Source organism: Genypterus blacodes, unplaced genomic scaffold (genome assembly GCF_046128005.1).
Source record: "Genypterus blacodes isolate CSIRO-AG114 ecotype Tasmania unplaced genomic scaffold, CSIRO-AGI_Gbla_v1 ptg000033l_1, whole genome shotgun sequence".
NCBI classification, from domain to species: domain Eukaryota; kingdom Metazoa; phylum Chordata; class Actinopteri; order Ophidiiformes; family Ophidiidae; genus Genypterus; species Genypterus blacodes.
Window position 1 is genome coordinate 384,824 of NW_027466846.1, and position 23,400 is coordinate 408,223.

A 23,400-nucleotide genomic window follows, 5' to 3' on the forward strand; every position below is an offset into this window, starting at 1 on the left:
TTGCTGTTATTAGCTTCAGTAGTTAATGATATCAATCAATATACAACACATTACATCATTTCTACTCTGGAACGCAGTCCGAAGGCCCTGCTCCAATCTCATGAGAAGAAGAGCCTGAGCAATATTTCACATATTTACTATGTAGAATGGAAGGTTAACTGGGAAATTGGAGATTCAGCTCTGCACCCAAAATAAACAAAAGTATGTTGCATTCACAAGCCACTTTAAAAACACGTTTTGTTTTGTCATATCACATGAATGTGTGTAAATCACATATTAGGGTGCTCTTCATCTCACAATTAATAATAGTTTTAGGCCATAAAAAATAACATAACCCTTAAATACAGATAAAATATATTGTTTTTATTTTCTAAAATCTCTGCAAACATACAACGTGTGATAAAACATGGACCATTTCAAGTAAATTCCAACATCACACATTTCACAATGTTAAGCAAAAATCAAACACAAACAGCAGTGAGTGTACATGTTAGGTCGAGGGCAGTTTTACAGGAATGATTTTCGATTAAATGAAATCTCATAGCTTTAAACTGATACCAACATAAAGTCAAAGGACATTGTATTAACTCGGTTCAGCAACATCTCCGTTATAATGACAATGAAACATCCTTGCCTTGAAAAAAAAGGAGGACACATTAATAGATGACATAATATTGCCTTCAAAATAAATGTTTTTCCACAATATTCCCTTTAGAATATAATTAAAATCCAGCAATATTGTGATGTAAATTCACATTCTTTTCATTTTTAGCTTGTAGACACCCAGGTTACATGGAGTCTTCTGCTCAGCAACAACTTATTTTATGTGCGTATAAAACTGTGATCCTAGGAATGTTTTTTGGAAAATATTTCTCTGAAATGAAACAGCAGAGAATTGAATAAATTCTTGTAAAACTTACTATATGAAATTATGAATCGTTCCTTTATGTTCAATTAGAACACACTGTATGTTAAAATAAGTGATACAGTTGTGCTACAATGAGTTTGCTAAACCCGGAATCAAACCAGGAATCTTTCAATCCCTAAACGACCACTCTACCATCCTGAGAGAGGTATTTTGTGTATTTCTTAGTACAGCCTGTTTACTTAACTTGAAATGTCTGAATGGTAGCAAATCTATATAGGAAACTAATTTTACAGGAGAATAAGCTTGCTTAGTGTCAATAATCTTCAATAATGATTATCAGAATAGTGAGCTTGGAACATACAATCATGTTAGAGATCAAAAAGTAACTTGGATCCATCATTTGGATAAATTAGACTTCAAGCATGAGTCAGGACTGCTTTTCTGAAGCTACTTGGTCTAGTTCCCTTGTTTTATTCCTCAGATGTCTCTTACGCATCCTGATTATCCACATAACAGAGAGTTTGGCAAAATTAGCAGCCTTGAAGAGAGCCATAAACACTCCACACAGAATTGCTATGGAGTTCCAGGGATTTGCAGTCACTATCTGTTTGGGAATAAGCAAACTGGTTTGACACAAAATCACAGACAGAACAGATTGAATGTGGGAGCTGAAGAGAACTTACCACTTTGATTTCTTGTATAAATGGATCTCGCCATTCAAAGACAACAAAGAACAGCTCATTGCTTCTCTCTAATTCAGGCCTTCTGTCGTTGAATTTCACCACAGCAGACTGGAAGGGACAACATATTCCATTAATATATGATTAACTTCAATGTTCGTCAACAGTTTCCCATATAGTCAAGATACATATGTAAAGCGTATGAGGCTGGATCAAAAAAATACCTCTTGATGAAACTCCACATTTTCATCATGTTTCCCAAATGTCTTCACTAAAGACATCTTGACCCAAGTTCTGAATCCGCCAGAGAATGTCCACATGGAGTAATTCTTCTCACAGGCCATCATGAACTCTGATTGATTTGCACTAGAGATAAAGAGGTACAGAATACAAAAGTAAGTAACTCACAATAACAATAATAAGAGTGGGGGAAACTGTATTTTGAGCTATCAAATGACCAAATTGCCTTCTAAGCAGTTTAGTGTAGTTATTCATGTATTTCTGTTGTAAGCATCTTCTCCACCAAGACAAACCCATGCGGTAGAAAATGTTATGTAACCTACTTCAGCTACTACACTGGTCACACATCATAACATACATTTTCCACGTTTGCTGTTACCTTTGATTGAAGTCGCTAAATTTGGAAAAAAGCATGTATGAGATGGCGCTGAAGTCCTCTTTGGAATCATTGTGACTGAACTGCATGAAGATCAACTCTCTGCTTCGGACATTGGATGGGCCACGGACCACCACAGCATTTTTCTAAGAAAGAAGAGTTAGTATATTTGGTCAGGTACAACTTCATCTGCAGAGTATCGTCATTTACATTTTGTCATTTGTCAGACGTGTTTATCCAAAGCGTCATACAGAGATTTGAATACAACACACGCAAAGGCCTAGTCCGTAGAGAACAACAAGAGTAAGTGCCAACAATTTAAGTTCCAGTCAAACAACTGTGATATTGCCTTTAACTCGTTTTAGTGATTTCTAATTGCACAAACAGTCTGTGTCATATGAATCCACTCTTCCGTACAAGCTTCTTACATAGCTGTTTGTTAAACTCACTAACCTGACAAACCGGTTATGCCACATGATAATGAACTCCCTGCAATATCACCAAGAGCTATTCTTTAGCATACAACAATGCCACAATAAGCACAGCAGTCTGACGAAGAATGCAGTCTAAGTGTTTTGTGTGTTAAATGGTCTTGGGGTGCTGTACGCTACATGAAGGTCATAGAGTTTATGTCCTTTTATGAATAGAATAACACAACACAACAGTGTGTGTCAGCTTTTCAGAAAACATGAAACCGCCATTTCTGTTGTTTTATTGAACTGGACCTTCCAAAGATCACTTGTCAAACCATGTGATGGGTCAGCTGTTGCTGAATATTTGACTCTTGGAGGCCCTTTTATTTGTTCAGCCAAGGTTGTCATCACCATTCAAGCCAACTTTTACTCCAATACTGTCAATCAATACCAAATCAGAGCTCATACACATGTGTATCACAACTCAGCCTGAGTGAGAATAACAAATGTGAATGAAAGAAAGCATATGCTGTATGCTTTTTATAAAGCTGAGACCTTTGATCCACGTCTTTCAAACATTTCTGGCAATGTGTCTGACCTGCGTTTCATTCATAAATGGTCCGTAGTAAGTCACGTTATTGATGATGCAGTCGCCTTCCTGTTGCTTTCCTGGGTCCACTAAAGGTGGAATGTGGTCATGGTTGTGATGTTTGCAACTTAGCAGCTTAGCTTGGCCAGGGTACAGAGCAATGCCTGTCAAGAGAAAGAGATGGATAAATAAGTTATGACAACCCAGGATGGATTGAATTTATTATTATTTCCCTTATTTTAATTCTATAATATAGTAGCAGAACTACAAACAAGAAGAGCAGAGAGAAAGGGAAGAAGGTACACATGAAAATACTGTGTTCCTGAGATGAGAATACAAAGAAGCGATTCAATAGCAATACTAAACTAACACCTACATGTCCTTTAAATCCATTAAAATACATAACAAACTGTGTTATAGACAATGGACCACAAAATCCTAGGATCAGTGGGCTGTAACGATCACACCGGTGGCAACTAAAACTACAAAAGGGTTTAGGAAGTTTAGCCATGTTGTTTTGTCCGGGAAATCAACAACACATTTGTTAAATTACTTGGATTGCATAACCATGATTTTAAAAAGTTGTATTGCCATGACACATGATTTAAATGAACCTGAAACATCCCATTACACAATGCACATTACACCTAGACACACACATAGGAAGCACACACTATACACTGGGATGTCCTGAAAGCTTCATCCTTTACTTCCATTGCCTGTACCCACTACCCTATTCGAATTGTATATCAATTACAAACCTGGGTGGGGAAATGAGTCGACCTCGTTGTAAGTGACCGACATGACGGGGTTGTGGAGTTTCTCCATGAAGTCAGAGATGGTTTGGTAGGCCAGGAAAGCAGCCACAGTAGTCAGCAACAGGTAGATGAGGATGAGCACGACTGTGAAAACATTCTTCAGACATGTTTTGCTGAATTTCATATACGGGTTGATGTCCCTGGTGTCATCATCTGCCACACAAGAGAAGAAGGGAGAGAGGAATTGTTCAAACTGCCTCATGAAAGCAAAAGCTGGTAAGAGAAGTGTTAAAAAGGCACAAACAACTGAACTGATGAACGCACAAGACATTCAATGCATCTTTTTAAAGTTTTATCCCCAAGTTTATTCTTTTTTGGGGGTATAAAAGCTCATCAGATTGCACTTTACCACTTAGAAAGCTCATAGCTGAGAACCCAGAGGAGTGAACTTCTTCTCAGGTTAGCAGCTCATTAAAACAGAATGTCTGATGAAAAATGAATGACCCACCACATATCTGTTACCTTGTGAAATGCTTTCGTTTAGCTCCTCTTGTTCTCCTGTTATGGCTTCATAAAGGGTTTGGGACCGCGTGTCACCTTCATCATCCTCATTATCATTAAACTGTGATGTCAAGAACAGAGTGTTAAAGGAGAGAGAACATTGAAATAGTGCCCAAGGTATGGAAAATCACAAATAACACAACTATAGCAAACAAAATACATAAATAAAGCACTGTAATGCATCAAGCACACTTTCAAAACTTTAGAACTGAACTTTAATAATTGTAGCTTATCTTAGTACTTATCTGCAGATGTGATAAATTGGATTTATAACTGCAGTATATTTCATGACAATGAGTTTAGAGCCATTTATTATGAAGGACCATACACTTTACTATACAGATTATGTAGATATCAGACTACAATGCACTATATTATATCATTTTAATTCAAATGTTTATCATCACTCGTATACATAATATTATTTAAAATATTAAAATTGTAACTCAAAATTACAGATTGCTCATAATTCATCAGCTTCAGTGTAAATGTATATTTTTTGCATTTTAAATCATTTTTGCTGTGATGCAACTTTAATAACTTTCTATTATGGGATAGCGATAATTGGACAGGCAGCGCGTTTGGCTTTAGGTCCACTCCATTATTAGAGCTCACACAGAGTCAGCTTATTTTATGCTGCAGGAAGCTGTTTTACACGGTCAGCTGTCCAGTCACATGATGGAAAGTGAGTTTGTCGTCCCTAAATTTTCTGTTGTGAGGACTAATTATTAGATAACTTTAGATGATGATACTGACTGAACACACACACGCACACGCACACACAATGGCAGATGTAACTTTATCCTACCTCCCGGTAAGGCCGGTCGCTTTCTTTTCCGAGCATTCCGCTGCTCTTCTCTCTCTGGCTCTGTATGGAGTCACGCTGTTATCTACACCGAGTCGGAAAACAACAAACATTCATAAAAAGCGGACCCATTTTAGTTTCCCGTCAGAAAGCAAACGCGCCATACACTTGTGAGTTTGTGTAGACGACGATAGTGGCCCATCCCATGATAATGAGGCTCCGCCGTGCGGTGCACCTACAGGAGCAACTCCAATACACTAACTCGTCTCCTAGTTTGTGTCCTTGGTTTGTCTTGTCTTGACTCCGTCCCTCCTTTTGTTGATCTCTAATGCTACCTTCAGGTGCTCATCGTAAACTACGGTTTCAAGCTCAGCGGTTAGAAACAGCTGAAATATGTCCTCCTCTTCTTTTTTTCCCAACACCAATGCAGTAGAAATGGATTTCCTATATATACGAGTAGGTTAATAAATTATGTTTACTTCTCATGTTTAGCATTTTAACTTCACCTTCTGGAAAATTTGAAGTTACTAACCCAAATAAAATATTTAAACAGTTGAGTCTATCGCAATCTGATACTTGATAAATGTGAGGGGGAAGCAATGTGATCCAAGATAATAATAAAACACTTTTATTTAAATATATTAACTCCACAATCCGATGTGCTTTCGAAGTTTGATTGCATATTAACTGGCAAATTTAGTTTTGAAGCGTTTAAAAAGGCAAATGTGTTTGTAGTAAAGCTGACCTATCTTTTACTATACACGATTTGACAACAGACGCTCAAGCCTGTATTAGGGAACTGAGCGGTAGTTTGTAGCATATTTCCGACACCTTTAAACGCACCGTCAGCTCCAGATAGGAGCTACAGGGAAATGAATGAAAGTTTTCGAGTGAAACTCGTCTAAGCAGACAGGCCGTCATGGAAACAACACGAATCTGTGTCCTGTTAATTGTCTTTTGTACAACTTTAGCTCAAGATATTAAACTAAAATATAAACCAGCCACAAAACCTGTGCGATTATTCACAGAGGAGGAACTGAAAAGACACGACGGCAGCGAGGTAAAGTTTGTTTGTGTGTATGTGTATGAGGGCTTGTGTCTGTGTGTACCACACACGCCTGTTTGGTTGTCTGCTGACGATTTATCTGTTGTTGTTTACCCCCCTGTTTTAGGAGGGGCAGCCTATTTACATGGCAGTAAAAGGAGTTGTGTTTGATGTCACCAAGGGAAAAGGTAAATAAAACCCCCCACGAGCTTTTGGAATTTGGTGAAATCCGGAGCAAAGTTCGAAATCACGTTTTGTTTTATCTTGTGTGCACAAAAGCTTACTAGAGTGGAAAGTTGTTATTGTCAATATATTTTCAATCCAGTTCCTGATTTGACAAAACAGCCTGTACTTCCACATGCATGTTAAAACTTTGATTATCCTCTGATTAAAGCTACAGTGTGAAACTTCTTTAAATCACGTTTTTTGTAGAAATAGCTGAAATCCGCATTACACATCCGGATTGAAATCCTTAAACTCAGTGGCGTGTAAAATGTAGCTCTGTAGCGCCTCCTGCTGATGGACTATGTCCTTGTATTTAACCCTTTAGCCCAAAAGTACCACTATTTACCACAGGGTGAGTTGTCAGTCAGGTCTCGGGTATACGAATTGTGGCGGCAGGACCAGGATGCAGTAGGGAGGAGGAGAAAGGAGCCATTCAAAATTACTCCATGATTCCACCATCTCTATAATCTACAGATTGCTGATTCAAGACAATACATTGCTTTCTTCCTCTAACATAACATAAGCACCTTTATCAAATTGAACTCTGTATAAACTGAATACTCAATGTAACAGACCAAGAGTTCACCATTTGTAAATTAATGTATGTGAAAGTAACCCATTGTTTTATAACTCGAGTAAACAATCTCTGCATTCATTTCCTCACTTGGCGTGCTTTCCATCATATGCTGATTATATGATTAATAGGCAATAAGTCCTATCCTATTCATTCCATCCATGAATTTCCATTTTGCCTTCATTCCAGTACTGCCAAAATCAGATGTTGGATCTTGTGTTATGTCTATTGCAGAATTCTATGGGAAAGATGCACCGTATAATGCCCTGGTTGGTAAAGACTCCAGTCGAGCTATAGCCAAGATGTCCCTGGACCCAGCAGATCTGACATCTGATACTGTGAGTTAATGTAAACATTCAAAAGCTCAAACGTAGTCCTAGTGGCGTTTCACACATTATAAAAGTGTCTGGAGTTGAGAACAGGGTGAAGCAAAAACAGTGTTGTGATATCAGCTCATAATCAATAGCATACATACAGCCAGTTGTTTAAACACTAAATATTAAATGTAAGCTGACATGTTTTCCATCTGTGCATCAACAGACTGGCCTCACCGAAGAGGAGCTGCAGTCACTCCAGAGTGTGTTTGAAGGCACGTACAAAACAAAGTATCCCATCGTGGGTTACACGGCATCACGCATCCTCAATGAGGACGGAAGCCCCAATGAGGACTTCAAACCAGAGGACCAGCTTCATTTTCAAATCAAAGATGAATTTTAGATAAATTTCACCTGTTGTTGATGATGGTTATTACAAATCATGTAGCAAAATGTTGAACCTTTTAGAATATTTAATTGATCAGAATTAGATTTGCATTAAAGGGGAGTGAGACTAATTATCAGCTCCTTTATGTGTACAAACATCTGGAATTCTGTGAACCTTTAAAACTGTGATAAGCATTTATATTCTGCTACTTTTTGCACATTTATCATTAAAGTCTAAAACTTTCAGTCTTCTTTTGAGTTTTTTCCTCTTCGTGATAGTCCACGTCTCACCTATGTCACCTCCAAACAGGCGACATAAATAGAACACCCAGGCTATATACTGTAGCTTAGCATGATTCGATCAAAGGTCACAGCAGCTAAGGTGCTGAGACAGGTGATTGTCTTTGGGCGGAACTGTGTGTCTTGCCCTGTGCGTCCTGTGGAGTGATCCCACTGCTGAAAGATCTTTTGGTTTGTGTGATAGTAACCAAGTCGAGCCTCCCACATCAGTGTGAGTGATCTACAGCTCAGTTCAAAGGACACAAGCCCTGCCCTTGAGTTTGCCAGCAGGAGCAGAGCTGCGTTCTTTTATCAGCCAGAGGTTCTGTCTCTCAGTCGGCCACTGTGGTCTCAGTCAACCTGGGAAAGACTTTCTTCTTCTTCTGCTGGAGCTCATCCACCACTCGGAGCCAAGATGCCTAAAACGGTGAGATTCCCACGCTTTTGTTGGCAAGATAATAAAATGAATCACTAAAAAATGTCTTCTTGTCAAAGTTTATGAGGGTTGTGTGTTTATAAGTTCACCTATAAGGGATATTAAAATATTTATAATGTATGAATGGTATAAAGCAATGTCTAATGTGAAGTTTCCTTGTTTCCAGTGTTTTAAGATATTGAATGTCTGTTCGTTTAGTTCCTACTTGAGAGTTAACTCCAAGAGGCACATTTCCTTGGCATGTACTCATTAACCTAACATAGAGTTTGACCCATACAGCAGGCATGTGTGGCAGAAAAGCTCTACCTCATATGTAGAAGTGGGTCATGTGTTAGCTGTGGAGTCTTGCCTAACCCTAACTAATGATAATCATGTTAATTACCTTTTCCCACTTCTGGTTTATTTATAAAAGTCAGTGTGTTACAAGTTTTACACTCACCAGCAACTCATCGGCTCTCAACTGGTTTATTTACTCTTCCCCTTTTATTTTTCTGAGTCAGCCAGCTTTAGTCTATTTATTTAACACCCGTTGTGTTCCTGTTGCTCCTCCTTTCAGTTTTAGACAGATAAAACTAAAGAATCATTAACGCACATATCATTGCTGTGAGTTCAGTAAGAATTCCTGAAGAATGAGACATCGGTCTGGAGGAAACCTGATAAGACAAACGGAGCCTGAAACTCTTATTGACACTCCAAGGAGAAAGCCTCTTTTCAAGGGGTCATACTGACGTCAGGGTCAATTTGACTGAAAGTCTGGGAGAAGGTCAGGTGGTGGCAGCTTGCGTTAAGGAATGTTTCAGCAGGACAGCAGGGTTGGAAGATGTTATCGTATTTATTCAGGTGGAAAAATGGCTGTGCAGTTTTGTTGCCTAAGTTTCGGTGGATTTATCTTTATGACACCCGGGGCGTGGCCTGGTGTGAGTTCATAAAATTATTGTGTAACTGTCACAAACCCAATCTCCCCAGTAAGCAGGGGTCATGGTCAATATAGACAAGTGTAACAAATTGTGGAAATAACATTTTCATTTTGTCCTTGAATCCTTCACATATATACATCATAAGTGCATTAAGCATGATTAAACAAAACCAAGAGTTCTGCTAATCAGAACCAGATTGCTTGTTTGCTTGTTTTATAAAGGAGGTTGATCTTACAAACAATGGTCTTAAGGCAACTTGGCAAACAGTGACCATTTTGATATTTTAATCTGCGTATGTACAACCTTGTCCTCCGTCACAAGGGCAGTCCAAAGTCTAATGAGATAGCGAGCAATTATGGTTTATGAGGAAATCATTTCACAGCCAGTTCACATTAATGCGCCTTCACTTGAGTCACGATTATAAATTAATCTTTGACGTAGTGTGCCTTAAGAGTATCCATGTAGTATATATCCAAAGTTATTTCATCTTTGGCTGGTTACACGTGTGATATGTGATATTTGAATATTCCTTTTACACATTTATAGCAAGGGAAATAATTTCATTAAATAAAACAATAATGTCTGTGCTGCCAATACAAACCACCATATGACTAAACATCAGCCTCTTTGATGCAGGTCAATGTTCGGGTCACCTCCATGGATGCAGAGTTGGAGTTTTCCTTCCTTCCCAGCACCACAGGAAAGCAGCTCTTTGACCAGGTCAGTACACTGCAGTATACAAAGCACCCAGACATCCAGCGTTTAAGACTTACGGGTTCATATCTGCTGGGAAATGAAGTTGGCAGGCAGTGGACAATTCTTAGAATGGAAATGTAGATCAACTGCTCATACAATTACAGTGTAACACGATTCAATACAATGATATACTGCCCACAATGTGAGAATTTCCTTTCAGTTTGACCATAAATACATTTTATTTTGTGATAACGTAAAACAACACTGAAGCTGATCACTTTCCCTGTACAGACACTGTTAGAAAGAAACTGTTAGACCAATATTACAGAGGATAATAATATTCTGCCCCACTTATGTATGTATGTTATGGTAAAACATGACTAAAACAACACCACTACCAACTACATCTCTATAAATGATCACCGACTTCAGTCTGTAGTAAGTAGCAGCACTATAAGCTTCACAAGAGACAGAGCTTGTTGCAGAAATTTTGTTTTGAATTTCATTTCATTGTAATGGTGTGCAGTATGTCCCCGAACTTATGCCTCATTGTATCTGAAAATGTACCAAATGAAATACGTTGTAGATCTACAGTGTACCAATCACACATTCACTTTGATGTGTGAAAGTTGGACAGTTTAACTTTCGTACAGGTTGTTTCATGCCTCTCTACTAGTTCTTGTTTTTGTTCAAGTCCTAGAAAATGTGCTGAGTTCAAGTTGTTAGTTGGGTTTTTTGTTGACACATGAAAAAAGACAAAAGCTAAATTACCACCTGAAGTAAAGGCCCCTCTTTCCCTGAGGCTTGTTAACGTGTCAGTACATCATCACCTTTGCCCTCGACTGGTAGACGGTCACATGATCACCACTACATATGTAACTAGAGTATGTTGCATTTTAATACCTGCAAAGTGTCATAAAAAGTGAGTTTGTTGCATATGTGTCCCCTTATTTGACTGTGATTAAAGAATTCCAATTCAGATCTCCAATAAGAAACTGTATCTGTAACTGTAACTGTATCTCCTACCTAATCAATAGCACCTTTCTTTATGTTTGGATGAATAGTCAGGTGGTCTTTATCCCAGCAAACAGCACACCTGAATATAACACAACCATCAGCAATGTTACGAGTGATAGCCTTGCAAAACGTAAAGTGTATTCCATTGACTCCTCCTGTTGTTTTCTGCCCCAGTATACAAAAAGATGATAATCAAATATGACAGCATGGTGGAGGATCCGTGCTTGGGTTTTTTCCTCTTTTAATATGTCTCCATTCCTGCTTTTGTGTCAAAGGTCGCACGGACCATCGGACTGCGTGAAGTTTGGTACTTTGGCCTGCAGTTTGTCGACTCCAAAGGATTCCTCTCATGGCTAAGTTATGAGAAGAAGGTGAAGATTATGGATTCAGTGTGTGATCATTTCACACAAGCTCCCTCAATCTCCTTTTCTGCTTCTGTCTTGTAAGCTCACGTCTTCTGTCGTCATGTTTTGCTCTGCGCTCTGCTCAGGTCATGGCCCAGGACGTGAGGAGAGAGACTCCCCTGCAGTTTAAGCTGAAGGCCAAGTTTTACCCAGAGGACATCTCAGAGGAGCTGATCCAAGATGTCACCCGCAGGCTTTTTTTCCTGCAAGTAAAAGAAGGCATTCTGTCAGAGGATATCTACTGCCCTCCAGAGTCTGCTGTGCTCCTGGCCTCCTACGCCATCCAGGCCAAATATGGGGAGTATAATAAGACAGTCCACCAGGCAGGCTACCTGTCCTCTGAGCGCCTGCTGGCCAAGAGGTGAGTGGGATGTGATCGGAGCATGGATTTATTTTGGTGACATCTTATTGTGACATTTTGTCTTTGTCCATGGTGTGGAAAGAACAGAGTGCTCCTTGCTGCAGCATTTTCATTGGACTTTTTGTTCGTGAACTTTCTGTAGGTAACACAGCTTCATCTGTTTTCTATTTATATCAGACAAATCAGAGACATAAACCTAATTACTTTCTACAAGGCAAAGGATTTTCACAACCAAAGAGCAGTCAGACACCTTGTGGCAACGTGCACTGTGTTTAGGCTGAACTACAATAGTACAAGATGGGCATTTTATAAAAGAAATATTCTTAAATAAATGTGTTCTGATCATATGTAAGAATATCTCAACTGTTTGAAATCAGCAAAAACATTGTTGATTTGTGTTCTGGATTAACAAAGAACTTTGCCTGTATTCTCTGGTTCTATGCATGTTCTGATAAAGTTCTCATAAATTCAAAGCTTGGACGAGGAAAAGGATTGTGTACTGTATATAATGATGAAGAACATGACCAAACTGGCAGATTAGTAATGCTGGGAATCGTCCAGCCTAAGATCTCACATTAGAGGTTGTTCAAAGTGTTTGTGATTCAGTTTTCATGCAGTGACGTAGTCAGCATTAGAAACAAAAGATCTAACATGATAGGTGAGACACAACAGTGTAGCAAATGTGTTTGAGTTTGCACCATATGTACGCACAGACTGTTTACAATGTGACCAGTGGGTCACTGATAACCAGTCTCTCCACTCAGAGTGCTGGAACAACACAAGCTGTCCAAGGAACAGTGGGAAGACCGGATCCAAGTTTGGCACGAGGACCACAGATTTATGCCAAAGTAAGTACAACCTACCACATATTAAAGGTCACTTCAGCAATTCAAACATCTTATCTGCAGTTATGAAGTCACATAAAACAAAGGGATATACCGAGATCAAAAGGACGTCACTTGTTACACACATTTGTTCCATTCTCATCATCTATTTGTCTCTTCTGAATAGGGACGAGGCCATGGTGGAGTACCTGAAGATTGCACAGGATCTGGAGATGTATGGGGTCAACTTCTTTGACATCAAGAACAAGAAGGGGACAGATCTGTGGTTAGGAGTGGACGCCCTGGGACTCAACATCTATGGCAAAGAGGACAAGTACGCCAAAGACTCTTACATCGCTGCCTGTCACACACACCCACACACTCCCTGTTATGCTGTACCGTCAGCCCTCAAATAACAGGAATTCTCTTTTACTGTAGTATTGCATAGCATACTATTAAGGTAAAGCCCGACTATAGGAAGGCAACAGACAAACAAGCTTGTATGACAACACGAGCAACCAAAGTCTCACTGGACTGTTTTTCTTGAACCGCATGCATCAGTGTGTTACTATAGAATTTGTATCATTTGTAGCACCATAAAAAGTTTTTTATACGCTCATTGTACTTTATGGCAAATTCAATGTGTCTGTGTATGAATCTGCCGCACAATTTAACTGCTATGTAACATTTATGTCCATATTATGTGAATAAGTTGCTTTCATAAATATTTCTTGTTGTTTATCATCTTTCAGGCTGACTCCAAAGATTGGTTTCCCCTGGAGTGAAATTAGAAACATTTCTTTCAACGAAAAGAAATTCATCATCAAGCCCATAGACAAGAAAGCTCCTGTAAGTATTCCATAATGTTACAATACTAATCATAAATGCTATTGCTGGAACCTTTTTGGCAAAACAAATCCTCAAAAAGTCTAAAGTACAAGTGTGAAATGTATGAAACAGAACCAAATTAACACTTTTGTCTTTCAGGACTTCATATTTTATGCCCCACGTCTGCGTGTCAACAAGGGCATCCTGCAGCTGTGCATGGGCAACCATGAGCTGTACATGCGCCGCCGTAAGACTGACAGCATCGAGGTTCAGCAGATGAAGGCTCAGGCTAAAGAGGAGAGGCTGCAGAAAAAGATAGAGAGGTGAAGGATTTGTCAAAATGAACAGAGAAAGACAGCGCTGTCAACATCTGTGAACACAACAAGAATCCTTCTATTTCACAATGGCTGAGGGACACAATGTTTTTTCTTAGACTCGAGAATATCAAGTCCACTATGAAGGGTCACACTGATAAGTTCTATCAGAGATGGCAACCGTTTCTTTCTCACTTCACAGATTTACAGGCTATGCCACACCAATGACTGAAAACCTGAACACTGAATACTTTCTTTTTATATTTATTTATTTTATTTTATATCCCAGGCGAGCCAGGACGAGGTTGTGTGAATGTGGGGTTGTGTTACTGCTGGGTCGGGTCTTTGAGTGGGATTTCCTTCTCTTTGTATTTGTTTTTTGTTTGTTTGTTTGTTTTTCTCTTCTCTTCTTTTCTTCACCACGGCCTGTGACGCGATCTGTGGTTGCCTACGCTGTTTGACATCATCCTGTAAAAATGACCTATGAGATCATTGCTTCAACATCACTGATGCCATCCTAGACTCTGCGTCCACACTGCTGCGCCAGGTTCTCACAACCTCCAGCGGCCGTGGCTTCCTGCTGTTTTCTATTTCAATCTATTTGTACTTAAAATTGCCTATTTTACCTCAGATTCTTCGGAAAAAGTTAAACAATAAAAATAATTACACAACCTTCTTTCCTTTTGTCTATCTCTCTCTCCCTTTCCCCTTCTTTCTGTATAAAAAAAAACGATCTCCAAAAAGTCCTATAACTGTATGCCCGCTGTCAGGTCAAAGGCTTGCTTCAATAAAAATATACAAAAACATATTCATGTTCTGCAGGGATCAACTGGAGAGTGAGAAGAGGATGAGGGAAGCCATAGAGAAAGAGAAGGAGCAGATGGAGAGAGAAAAGAAGGATCTGATGAGGAGGCTGTACGAGTACGAAGAGACGACCAAGAGAGCAGAGAGAGGTGAGAAACAAGCAACTGATTTAGGGATTTAGGGACGACATTAGCCCAACAGTTGATATACATTAATAAACCAAGACACAAAGATGTACTGCTCTCTGCTGGTGATTGTTGGACCTACGTGGGATAAATATATCAAATAAAGACTGTGTATCATTTTAGAGCTATACAGTTGCCGATGTAAAGGACTAAAAAGGGACATAAAAGCAGATGAGGGGCACACAAAAAAATGCCCTTTTCCGCTCTAATGCATGCAAAAGTATAGATTAAAAGCTTTCCCCCTCCTCCTGCAGATCTCCAGGAGCAGCTGGACAGGGCGGTGATACTGGAGGAGGAGAGGAGGAGGGTGCAGGAGGAGGCGGCTCGGCTGGAGACTGAGAGGATGGAGGCCATTATAGCCAAGGAGGAGCTGGTGAGGCAGGCTGAGGACCAGATAAAGAGCCAGGAGCAGCTGGTGAGCATGGCGGTGATAACGTGGTGTAGCTGCAGATGTGGTAAACGCTTAGACACAGTCCTCTAATGGAACACATGGCTCAACATTGAGTGCCCTGACCTCTGTGTTTGAATGTGGAAGAGACAATTGACTTTTACTGACTTTTATTGCAGTTGAGTGGTTGCATTCTAATTCTAGTGTAGTAACAATTCATCTCCAAAACATCCCTATTTTGATTCGCAGCATTTGTCGCTGTCACACACACAAAAACAACAACAATCCTCTGGCAGAGAAATAGCAACTGTCCAGATAATTGATGTTGTCATTATGCCTGAGAGGAACAGGTGCTTTTCATGGGTTTCCTTCCTCCCCCTCAGGCTGCAGAGCTGGCTGAGTACAGCGCCAAGATCTTTCTACTGGAGGAGGCGAAGAAAGTCAAGGAGGAAGAGGCTGACACATGGCAGTGCAAGGTGAGCGTCTGACAGTCAACACAGAAGCTGAGGACATTGTTTCCTTCTCGTTGCCATTCAGTTATGTTTTTGTTATATTCTGCAATTCGGTGGTTTACGTGTTCTGTTACATCACCTTGACCAGAATACATCTTGTCCATATGCGGACACACTCACAGGATACTCGCGCCGATACCCAACATGGCCTCTCTCCTTCCTCCCATGCAGGCTAGAGAGGTGGAGGAAAACCTGATGAAGACAAAGGAGGAGCTGCAAACTGTGAGGACTTCTAATTCAACTCCTCTCGCTCCCCCTTCCTCCTCCTCCTCCTCTTCCTCCTCTGACAACGAGAGCGATCACGAGCACAGCGAGGAGAACAGCACCTGTAGCGCCGAGCTGCAGTCGCAGGACATCAACGACCACCGCCAGGAGGAAGAGCGTCTCACAGAGGCCGAGAAGAACAAGCGCCTGCAGAAACAGTTGGCGGTGAGTCACATGAATCACATTCAAAATAAAACATTTATGCTTCTTCAAGATCTTTCAGTGAACTTGTGATGACGTGATCTTAACTGCACAGGCTTTAAGCTCAGAGCTGGAAGAAGCCAGAGACGACAGCAAGAAGACCGACACCGATCTGCTTCATGCTGAGAACGTCCGCGTCGGCCGCGACAAGTACAAAACTCTGCGTCAGATCCGTCAGGGCAACACTAAGCAGAGGATTGATGAGTTTGAGTCCTTGTAGAAACCTCAAAGACCTGCAGATCTCCAACTATCTCCAAACACCTCATGAAGGCCCTATTAAGTATTCTTAATAATTGAAGCCACACCTGATCATATAGACCCAGAAAAAGCAGCTGATCTGTGTAATAGTTCCTCCATGACACATTATAGACCAGTAGACCAGTCTGATAAAAAAGTTTGCTTAAAAATGTACGATGTCCCACATTAATACAATACAGGGCGACCATGTGTATATTATGGGAATCCATAGCAACCGGCTACTGTATAAACAAAGCCAGTATGTCAAGTATTCAGTGGAAAATGATACATAATCAAAGGGAATGGGTTAAATTTAGTTTTGGAATCCAAGTTATTTAACAAGTTTGAATGTGTTCATTAGCTTACATGTATTAGACAATTATTGGGTTTAGGGTTTCATATGTGCAAGTCTTGACAGCATTGATGGGGCAACTTTGTATGTCCTCCTGTCCTCTGTGTGTTTGCATCCAGACTCTGCTCTTATCTAAATTACTTTATGCTGGGAGTGTCAGCCATCTGTAGTTCCACGATGCTTCCACCGTGTCTTTTTGGGGTCTGATCTATACTCTGTATACATACTTTACAAGTCATATTCCGGGCCGATATGAAGTGACCTTTGCCCGGTGCAGCCTCGGGGTCAATAACAGTACTGAGGCGCAGATGTTGGACTGTGTGTGTGTGTGTGTGTGTGTGTGATATCAGAAACACTCTCTTCTCACTCTATAAAACAAAAATAAATATAAATAAAATAAATATATCTCTTTCCGGTTTGCTTTTACCTTCTTTGCATGTCTTTGTCTATTAGTTTTATTTGATCTCCTGCATGAAAGGATGTGTCCTCTCCATGTTTACCCACAGGGAATAGGTTATCATTAAAGGTTGCTAGACAACTTGTGAAGCCAGTCGAGTTAGTCTGTTTAAATAGCCACTGGGCAAATATTTTATCGGCGAATGAAAGCATGAATAATGCCTGGGTAACATTTGGGAGCGTTTAAGAATACTCAACGCTTTACCCGACTGAGGATATGCAAATTCCGACCTGAAAGAAGTAGAACCGAGTTTTGAAGGGGAGAAAGGACAAGTGGAGCTACTTCTACTACTCCGAGTGAGTCTGTGGGATTACCCTGTGTGTGTGTGTGTGTGTGTGTGTGTGTGTGTGTGTGTGTGTGTGTGTGTGTGTGTGTGTGTGTGTGTTTGTGTGTGTGCGTGTGCGTCTGCGTGTGCGTGTGCGGAGTCTAAATATATGTCGGTGACAAATATTCCAAATAGAGAAGCAACCCAACTGTGATGTGGGGGTGGTGCTGAACAGAACAGCTCCGTCTCCAAAGTCCCCCCACTGTCGGATCCCGGATTCGGTCGAAGAAGAAGAAGAAGAAGAAGAAGAAGAAGAAGAAGAAGAAGAAGAGGAAGAAGAAGAAGGACAGCAAAGAGAAGAGAGAGTCGCCGCAGCTCCACCACAACTTATTAACTTCCATCTCGATCATGAAGAGGCAAAACGCCAGGACTCTCGCCCTCATCGTCAGCATCCTCACCTACCTGGTGGTCGGAGCGGCTGTGTTCGAGACCCTGGAGTCCAAGCAGGAGAAAAGCCACAAACGGAGACTGGACGCAAGAAAGTACGAGCTCATGCGTAAATATAACTTAACCAAAGAGAACTTCGAGGAGCTGGAACTCGTCGTTTTGCAGCTTAAACCTCACAAAGCCGGGGTACAGTGGAAATTCGCCGGCTCCTTTTACTTCGCCATCACTGTGATAACGACCATAGGTAAGACTCGTTTCACTTTATTACATCATTAGAGCCGTTAAGGTGAAGTAAAGGCGAAGATCCAGTGTTTATAACGTCTCGACTGACGGCAATGTGGGAGATAAATTACAGGTTGTTATTTTTGGAATGGAGATGTACTGTTACCACCCCGTATGAGAGCAGATGTGTACCCTTTGGGGCACGCAATAATACTTTTTAAAGCTATAAATGTGATGAAAGTCGTCCTATATTGTATTGAATATGATTTTGTACCTTTATGTTAGAGGATTGCAACATTATAGTTTTTTATTCACACTCATGGGAGCAGTGTGGGTTTGTTTCCTGATTTGCATGATTTATCTGTTTAAGTGCAAGAACTATATAATCATTAAGATTGAGGAACTGAATTGTTGGTAAATATCTAAAATGCCAATATGATCAGAGACAGTTGCTTAGTCGCTGTATCATCTCATGTCCACAGTGGCCGAGGTGTGAATTTGCCGTCTTCTCATTCAGGGTACGGACACGCAGCCCCCAGCACAGACTCAGGGAAGTTCTTCTGCATGTTCTATGCCCTCCTGGGGATCCCGCTCACCTTGGTCATGTTCCAGAGCCTTGGGGAGAGGATCAACACGTTTGTCAGGTACCTGCTGCACCAAGCCAAGAAGTGCCTGGGCATGCGTCAAACTCATGTCTCCATGGCAAACATGGTGACGGTGGGCTTCTTCTCTTGCATGAGCACCCTGTGCGTGGGGGCCATTGCCTTCTCTCACTGCGAGGGATGGAGCTTCCTGCACGCCTTTTATTACTGCTTCATCACGCTCACCACTATCGGGTTCGGCGACTACGTGGCCCTGCAGAAGGACGACGCCCTGCAGAATGACCCCCGATACGTGGCCTTCTGTTTCGTGTACATCCTGATGGGCCTGACGGTGATCGGGGCCTTCCTAAATCTGGTAGTGCTTCGCTTCCTCACTATGAACATTGAAGATGAGCGGAGAGATGCCAAACAAAAGGCGCTGCTCTCCACCAGCATGACCAGAGGAGAGGTGGCTCGTCTAATACCAGTGTCAGCCTCGACTTCCTCCACACCGATAGTGGATGAAACTGTAAAGGCTAAAGAATTAAAAGGAGTCTACACGGAGGTGCTGCATTTTCAGACAATATGTTCCTGCCTGTGGTACAGGAGTAACGAGAAGCTGCAGGGTTCCATTCCCACCATGATCCCTCATGAGCTGACGTTCTCTGATGCCTACTTACAGCAGAACAGTAATTGTGTTCACTACATGGAGCCCGGATCTACAGGCTGTGTGTGCAGTCCGCGTCAAGGCACGAGCAAGAGCTCCATAACAACCGGCCTACACTTTCTCTCTCCGTTCAGGATGTTTAAGAGACGTAGCTCCGTCTAGCCTTTCAGTACAGGAAACACAGCATAATACAGTCCACAGTATACTGCCAAGTAGACAGTAAATACTCCAGCAGTCCTCTCAGCAGAGACATGAGCACAAGTAGATGTTTGTGGTGCTATTATTGTCCTTATACAACATGTAAATGAGGAGAGCACAGAGTGTAGACAGCAAGTTCTTATTCAAACATTACTTGAACAAGTCCTGTGCTTTGCTCTAACACTACATGTACACAGGACAGGCTGCAGCACACGTGACGCACAGTGTACACACAAGAGCGGGAGAACAGGTGCTACTCCAGGCAACGGCGCTTTTCCAAAAAGGTGCCGGAGATATAATAACTGAAAATCTTACAGTACTGTAATTCTAGAGGAAATTGGTGAAGAGGTGTTGATTCAAAAACGAGGATGATTTGGGCGTCACAGATTGAGGCATGTTTTGTTTGTGTCGTCCTCTTGCCAAGTTGAATCATTTTGCAGCGTTTGAGTGCATTAACGGCATCAAGGTGTAAAAGGCTGTGCCCCTACTTTACCTTAATGTGGGTGGACTTCATACACTGACATGTACAATATGTTTCACAGGTCAGGTTTAGTGCAAGCCTGTTGGTTTGGAGTGTGTTAATAATAAAAGCTCACTTATTTAAACAGTGACTGTCAGACCTCCATTATGGATGACACATACAAACAATTGGCATTCAGCTGTAAATGACTCATTTGCTGTTGCTGCCGTTGTTGGTTTCAGCAGTTGTTGAATGACTCGCTTGAGCAGAGCAAACACATGCACATGTACACAACAACACACAGAGAGGAAAAGCCTTAAAGATCATGACATCATACGGTATGAGCAAAAGTTAGTTCATGCTCAAAAATAACAAACAAACTTGAATCAACACCTCTCATTTGAACTAAATCTGAACATTACAAGCTTCTCCGAATTATTATTTATGCCAGAGCTGCTTTATCATAAGGTGTTTCTGTTTTAATTTATCCACCCTTAGATTAGTGATGCTTGTCACAATTTGGTGCTGCCGACTCATTTGATTTCAGTTGTCAACTGTCAACTGCCGAGCTAGTCATAAGATTCAGTTATTGTACTAAGGATAACTGTACCTTTTATATTTGCATTAGAAATTCTAATCTCTTTCCATTTTGGGAGGGTTGATAAGTTCGGAGCCTACTGCTTCAACCATAGGCGTGGCTGTCCAATGAGATTAGCTGGAACCTGTTTGCCTCAGAAGATGATGTCATATCAACTGTGGCAGGAAAGGACTGAATGTGTATAGAGCTTGAAAGGGTTCATAATAGACTAAAAGGCATAGAGGAACTGATATACAAACACTTAAATGCAGTTAAATTTAATGTGCTGTCTGTCTTAGTCCATTGTTGGTTTTATTTTCCCTATTTTATTGGATTTTGCCTTTTTCTCTCTCTACTCTTCTCTTGCCCTTCCGGTCTGTGCAGCTTCGCAGATTAATGGCTAATAGCTAATCAGAGCTGTGTGCCGAGTGGGTCCAAATCACATCCGGGTCAAACAGTGGATGCAAACTATTTTTAGTAGCTGTCTTAAAGCCAGTTTGGAGTGGCAGATGGGAGGATTTCCCACGCTGACACAATGGATAACAGGCAAGCTGTCAATCACAGACAATAGAGCGACTCTTTCTGATTGATGTTAAACAAAAAGGCAACCTACAACGCTGCCCCTTGCATTTGTGGGATCATTTTGTTGTTTAGAAGTGTGTTTTTTTCTTGATGAAATGTAGGCGATGTGAGACTTCATGCTGACAAGTTTCCAGCAGCTGCAGTGGAGTCTCCTCAATCACCAGCAGTAAATGTAACATTTTGGTGTCAAATGTGAGTGATTTGATGAATTTTGCAATGATACTGAACAATCATAGAGATTAATCATTGTCAAGAAGTAGGCAGGTTCCAACTTCTTCACTGTAGCTTCAATAGACCAAAATGTATTGCAGCTACCATGCATGGTGTGTGTTTGATAATGTAGATCCCCATCTGTGCTCGCTCTCTCCACAACACCAAACCTGTTCTACCTGTTCTTTGGGGGTGCTAGAACAACAAGGCAGTATCACTAAACAAGATTGGATTAAATCATCTAACGGCATATTTCTCCTTAAACTTAATGTTTTTTTTTATGTATCCTTGTGTTGTGAAACTGTGTCTTTAAAGACTAAAAATGGTCCATGTTTCAGCTGAAACTCTGACTGATCTGTCATCCAAATCTGAAGAATGGACCTGATGCTGTTTGCACCTGTTATATTTTATTTTCTACTTTCGGTCATCTAAGTCATTAGGTCATGCAAGTACTGTACCAATTCTAATGGACTTCAAACAGTAGAACATGCACCGTGTTCTCTCAGAAAATGAAGAGACAATTCAAATTCAAAAGTATGAAACTAGTTAAGGAATATTCAGTGCAGAAAATTACAAATGTGGATGTTTTATACAACAACTTTAAGTGTTTCTGACTGATGTGTTGTTGGATTTGATGTTGCTATTCACAAATCCACAAGAAGTGCTTTAGGATATTCCCCACTAATTTACTTTTGAAAATGATCAACACAGCATGAAGCACTTAGTCTTTACTAACTAATCGCTCACAAAATGGAAACAACCATGATTATTCACCAAAAATATGTCTATAATGTATTTGTGTGTATGATGTGAGGCGTCTGAGCTTTAGTTCTTCATTGTTTTTCTGTTTATCAACATGTGCTATGTGAGAGAAAAAGCCTGCTGAATGTATAGAAATGACCATTTGGTCCAGATGGTTTCCCCATGGGAATTTTGACTCAAGTCCAGTTCTGGACAACCTACAGCAGGTTAGTCACCGGTGACAGTATGTAACAGTATATTTATTTATTTGTCACGCACAGCTCGTCATCTTATGCTTCGGGGGATACAGGGTCAAGACAATGACAGAAATTCCTCCCAATTCCCACAACCCTGCAGTAAATACAGACCTGGAGAAGCTCTTATTGTGAAGGTCATGATTTGGCTTTTTTTATTAAGGTGTTAATTTAACCGATTGGCTTTCTGAGGCCATTGTCTAAGGCAACTTTCAGGGGTATAAACAGGCCTGAAGTGACACTTAACACATAGGCTCAGAACAGACCATCCAGTTAATCTTTAATCTAAACTAAAATCAAACAACAGGACCTTCACTGGACTGGTATTTACTGCAGGGCTCTTGTTTTTGTAAAGTGCTCTATATTATTTTCTTGTAGTGTTTGTTGTTCCAAGTAAGTCTGGCTTAGTTTGCTCTGTCAATTTCATCTCTGACCATTAATGCATCAGTTTGTAACATATCTCGGTGAACCTTTGCTGCTTTCCCTAGTTTACTGATGTGGATATACATAATGGTAAGTGTCCATTTGTCACACAGAAGTAGATACATTAAAGGTGACTTTGTAGTGCACTGAAGAAATGAAAACGAGGATAATAAAACAGACCTGAAAAATCAACTTTTCTTTCTCAGTTTATTCTTGTATTGCTGAGGATAAAGAGCAATTTAGTCCATGCCTTGTTATCAAAAACTGCTTGCCACTGCAACATCGGAGCTGAAGGAAGGACTGGCCACATGCCTATGAATTTGCCTTTCAGCCATTACACGTGCACAGAGAAGCAACAGAAGGAGTATCCACTCGACAAATCCCTGTATTGCCCCCCTGTGGCTGGAGCATCTGCTGTTTTCTACTTTGGCCACAGACCTGACTAACTGTGTCAAAGACAGA

General features: G+C 40.7%; 4 protein-coding genes across 5 annotated transcripts in view; 3 read left to right on the forward strand and 1 right to left on the reverse strand.

Moving 5' to 3' along the window:
• Positions 1 to 342: 342 nt before the first annotated feature.
• The window catches only part of pacc1 (proton activated chloride channel 1), a 183,485-nt gene continuing 160,427 nt past the window's right edge, over positions 343 to 23,400 (reverse strand). The window contains exons 1-9 of one of the 2 annotated variants that reach the window (XM_076146740.1): positions 6,301 to 6,392; positions 5,294 to 5,375; positions 4,447 to 4,546; positions 3,928 to 4,137; positions 3,176 to 3,330; positions 2,168 to 2,310; positions 1,773 to 1,914; positions 1,552 to 1,659; positions 343 to 1,472 (exon numbers count right to left, since the gene is read on the reverse strand). In XM_076146740.1, coding sequence (XP_076002855.1) covers positions 1,296 to 1,472; positions 1,552 to 1,659; positions 1,773 to 1,914; positions 2,168 to 2,310; positions 3,176 to 3,330; positions 3,928 to 4,137; positions 4,447 to 4,546; positions 5,294 to 5,329 — 1,071 coding nt within the window. In that variant the 5' untranslated portion in view covers positions 5,330 to 5,375; positions 6,301 to 6,392 and the 3' untranslated portion in view covers positions 343 to 1,295. Of the gene's footprint in view, positions 1,473 to 1,551; positions 1,660 to 1,772; positions 1,915 to 2,167; positions 2,311 to 3,175; positions 3,331 to 3,927; positions 4,138 to 4,446; positions 4,547 to 5,293; positions 5,376 to 6,300; positions 6,393 to 23,400 lie in introns of those variants that run through there. The other variant, XM_076146741.1, reaches the window with a different exon arrangement.
• On the forward strand, positions 6,133 to 8,067 carry nenf (neudesin neurotrophic factor). The gene is made up of 4 exons (XM_076146743.1): positions 6,133 to 6,350; positions 6,463 to 6,523; positions 7,369 to 7,472; positions 7,675 to 8,067. The coding sequence occupies exons 1-4, from the start codon at positions 6,210 to 6,212 to the stop codon at positions 7,849 to 7,851; spliced, it is 483 nt and encodes a 160-aa protein (XP_076002858.1). The 5' UTR covers positions 6,133 to 6,209; the 3' UTR covers positions 7,852 to 8,067.
• On the forward strand, positions 8,307 to 17,217 carry ezra (ezrin a). The gene is made up of 13 exons (XM_076146736.1): positions 8,307 to 8,541; positions 10,104 to 10,187; positions 11,456 to 11,551; positions 11,671 to 11,945; positions 12,710 to 12,793; positions 12,957 to 13,103; positions 13,522 to 13,618; positions 13,757 to 13,920; positions 14,734 to 14,864; positions 15,155 to 15,315; positions 15,672 to 15,764; positions 15,972 to 16,229; positions 16,321 to 17,217. Exons 1-13 carry the CDS (start codon positions 8,530 to 8,532, stop codon positions 16,483 to 16,485), a joined length of 1,767 nt encoding a protein of 588 aa, XP_076002851.1. The 5' UTR covers positions 8,307 to 8,529; the 3' UTR covers positions 16,486 to 17,217.
• kcnk3b (potassium channel, subfamily K, member 3b) lies at positions 17,856 to 22,462 on the forward strand. The gene is made up of 2 exons (XM_076146706.1): positions 17,856 to 18,267; positions 18,763 to 22,462. Exons 1-2 carry the CDS (start codon positions 17,985 to 17,987, stop codon positions 19,653 to 19,655), a joined length of 1,176 nt encoding a protein of 391 aa, XP_076002821.1. The 5' UTR covers positions 17,856 to 17,984; the 3' UTR covers positions 19,656 to 22,462.

Bases quoted from the DNA above. Each gene is read 5' to 3' on its own strand.
- nenf (XM_076146743.1), top strand. From the start codon at position 6,210: ATGGAAACAACACGAATCTGTGTCCTGTTAATTGTCTTTTGTACAACT. The intron at 6,351-6,462 runs GTAAAGTTTGTT...CCCCTGTTTTAG, and splicing joins AAAGACACGACGGCAGCGAG to GAGGGGCAGCCTATTTACAT. The intron at 7,473-7,674 runs GTGAGTTAATGT...GTGCATCAACAG, and splicing joins CAGATCTGACATCTGATACT to ACTGGCCTCACCGAAGAGGA.
- kcnk3b (XM_076146706.1), top strand. From the start codon at position 17,985: ATGAAGAGGCAAAACGCCAGGACTCTCGCCCTCATCGTCAGCATCCTC. The intron at 18,268-18,762 runs GTAAGACTCGTT...CTTCTCATTCAG, and splicing joins CACTGTGATAACGACCATAG to GGTACGGACACGCAGCCCCC.
- ezra (XM_076146736.1), top strand. The intron at 14,865-15,154 runs GTGAGAAACAAG...CTCCTCCTGCAG, and splicing joins GACCAAGAGAGCAGAGAGAG to ATCTCCAGGAGCAGCTGGAC. The intron at 15,316-15,671 runs GTGAGCATGGCG...CCTCCCCCTCAG, and splicing joins TAAAGAGCCAGGAGCAGCTG to GCTGCAGAGCTGGCTGAGTA.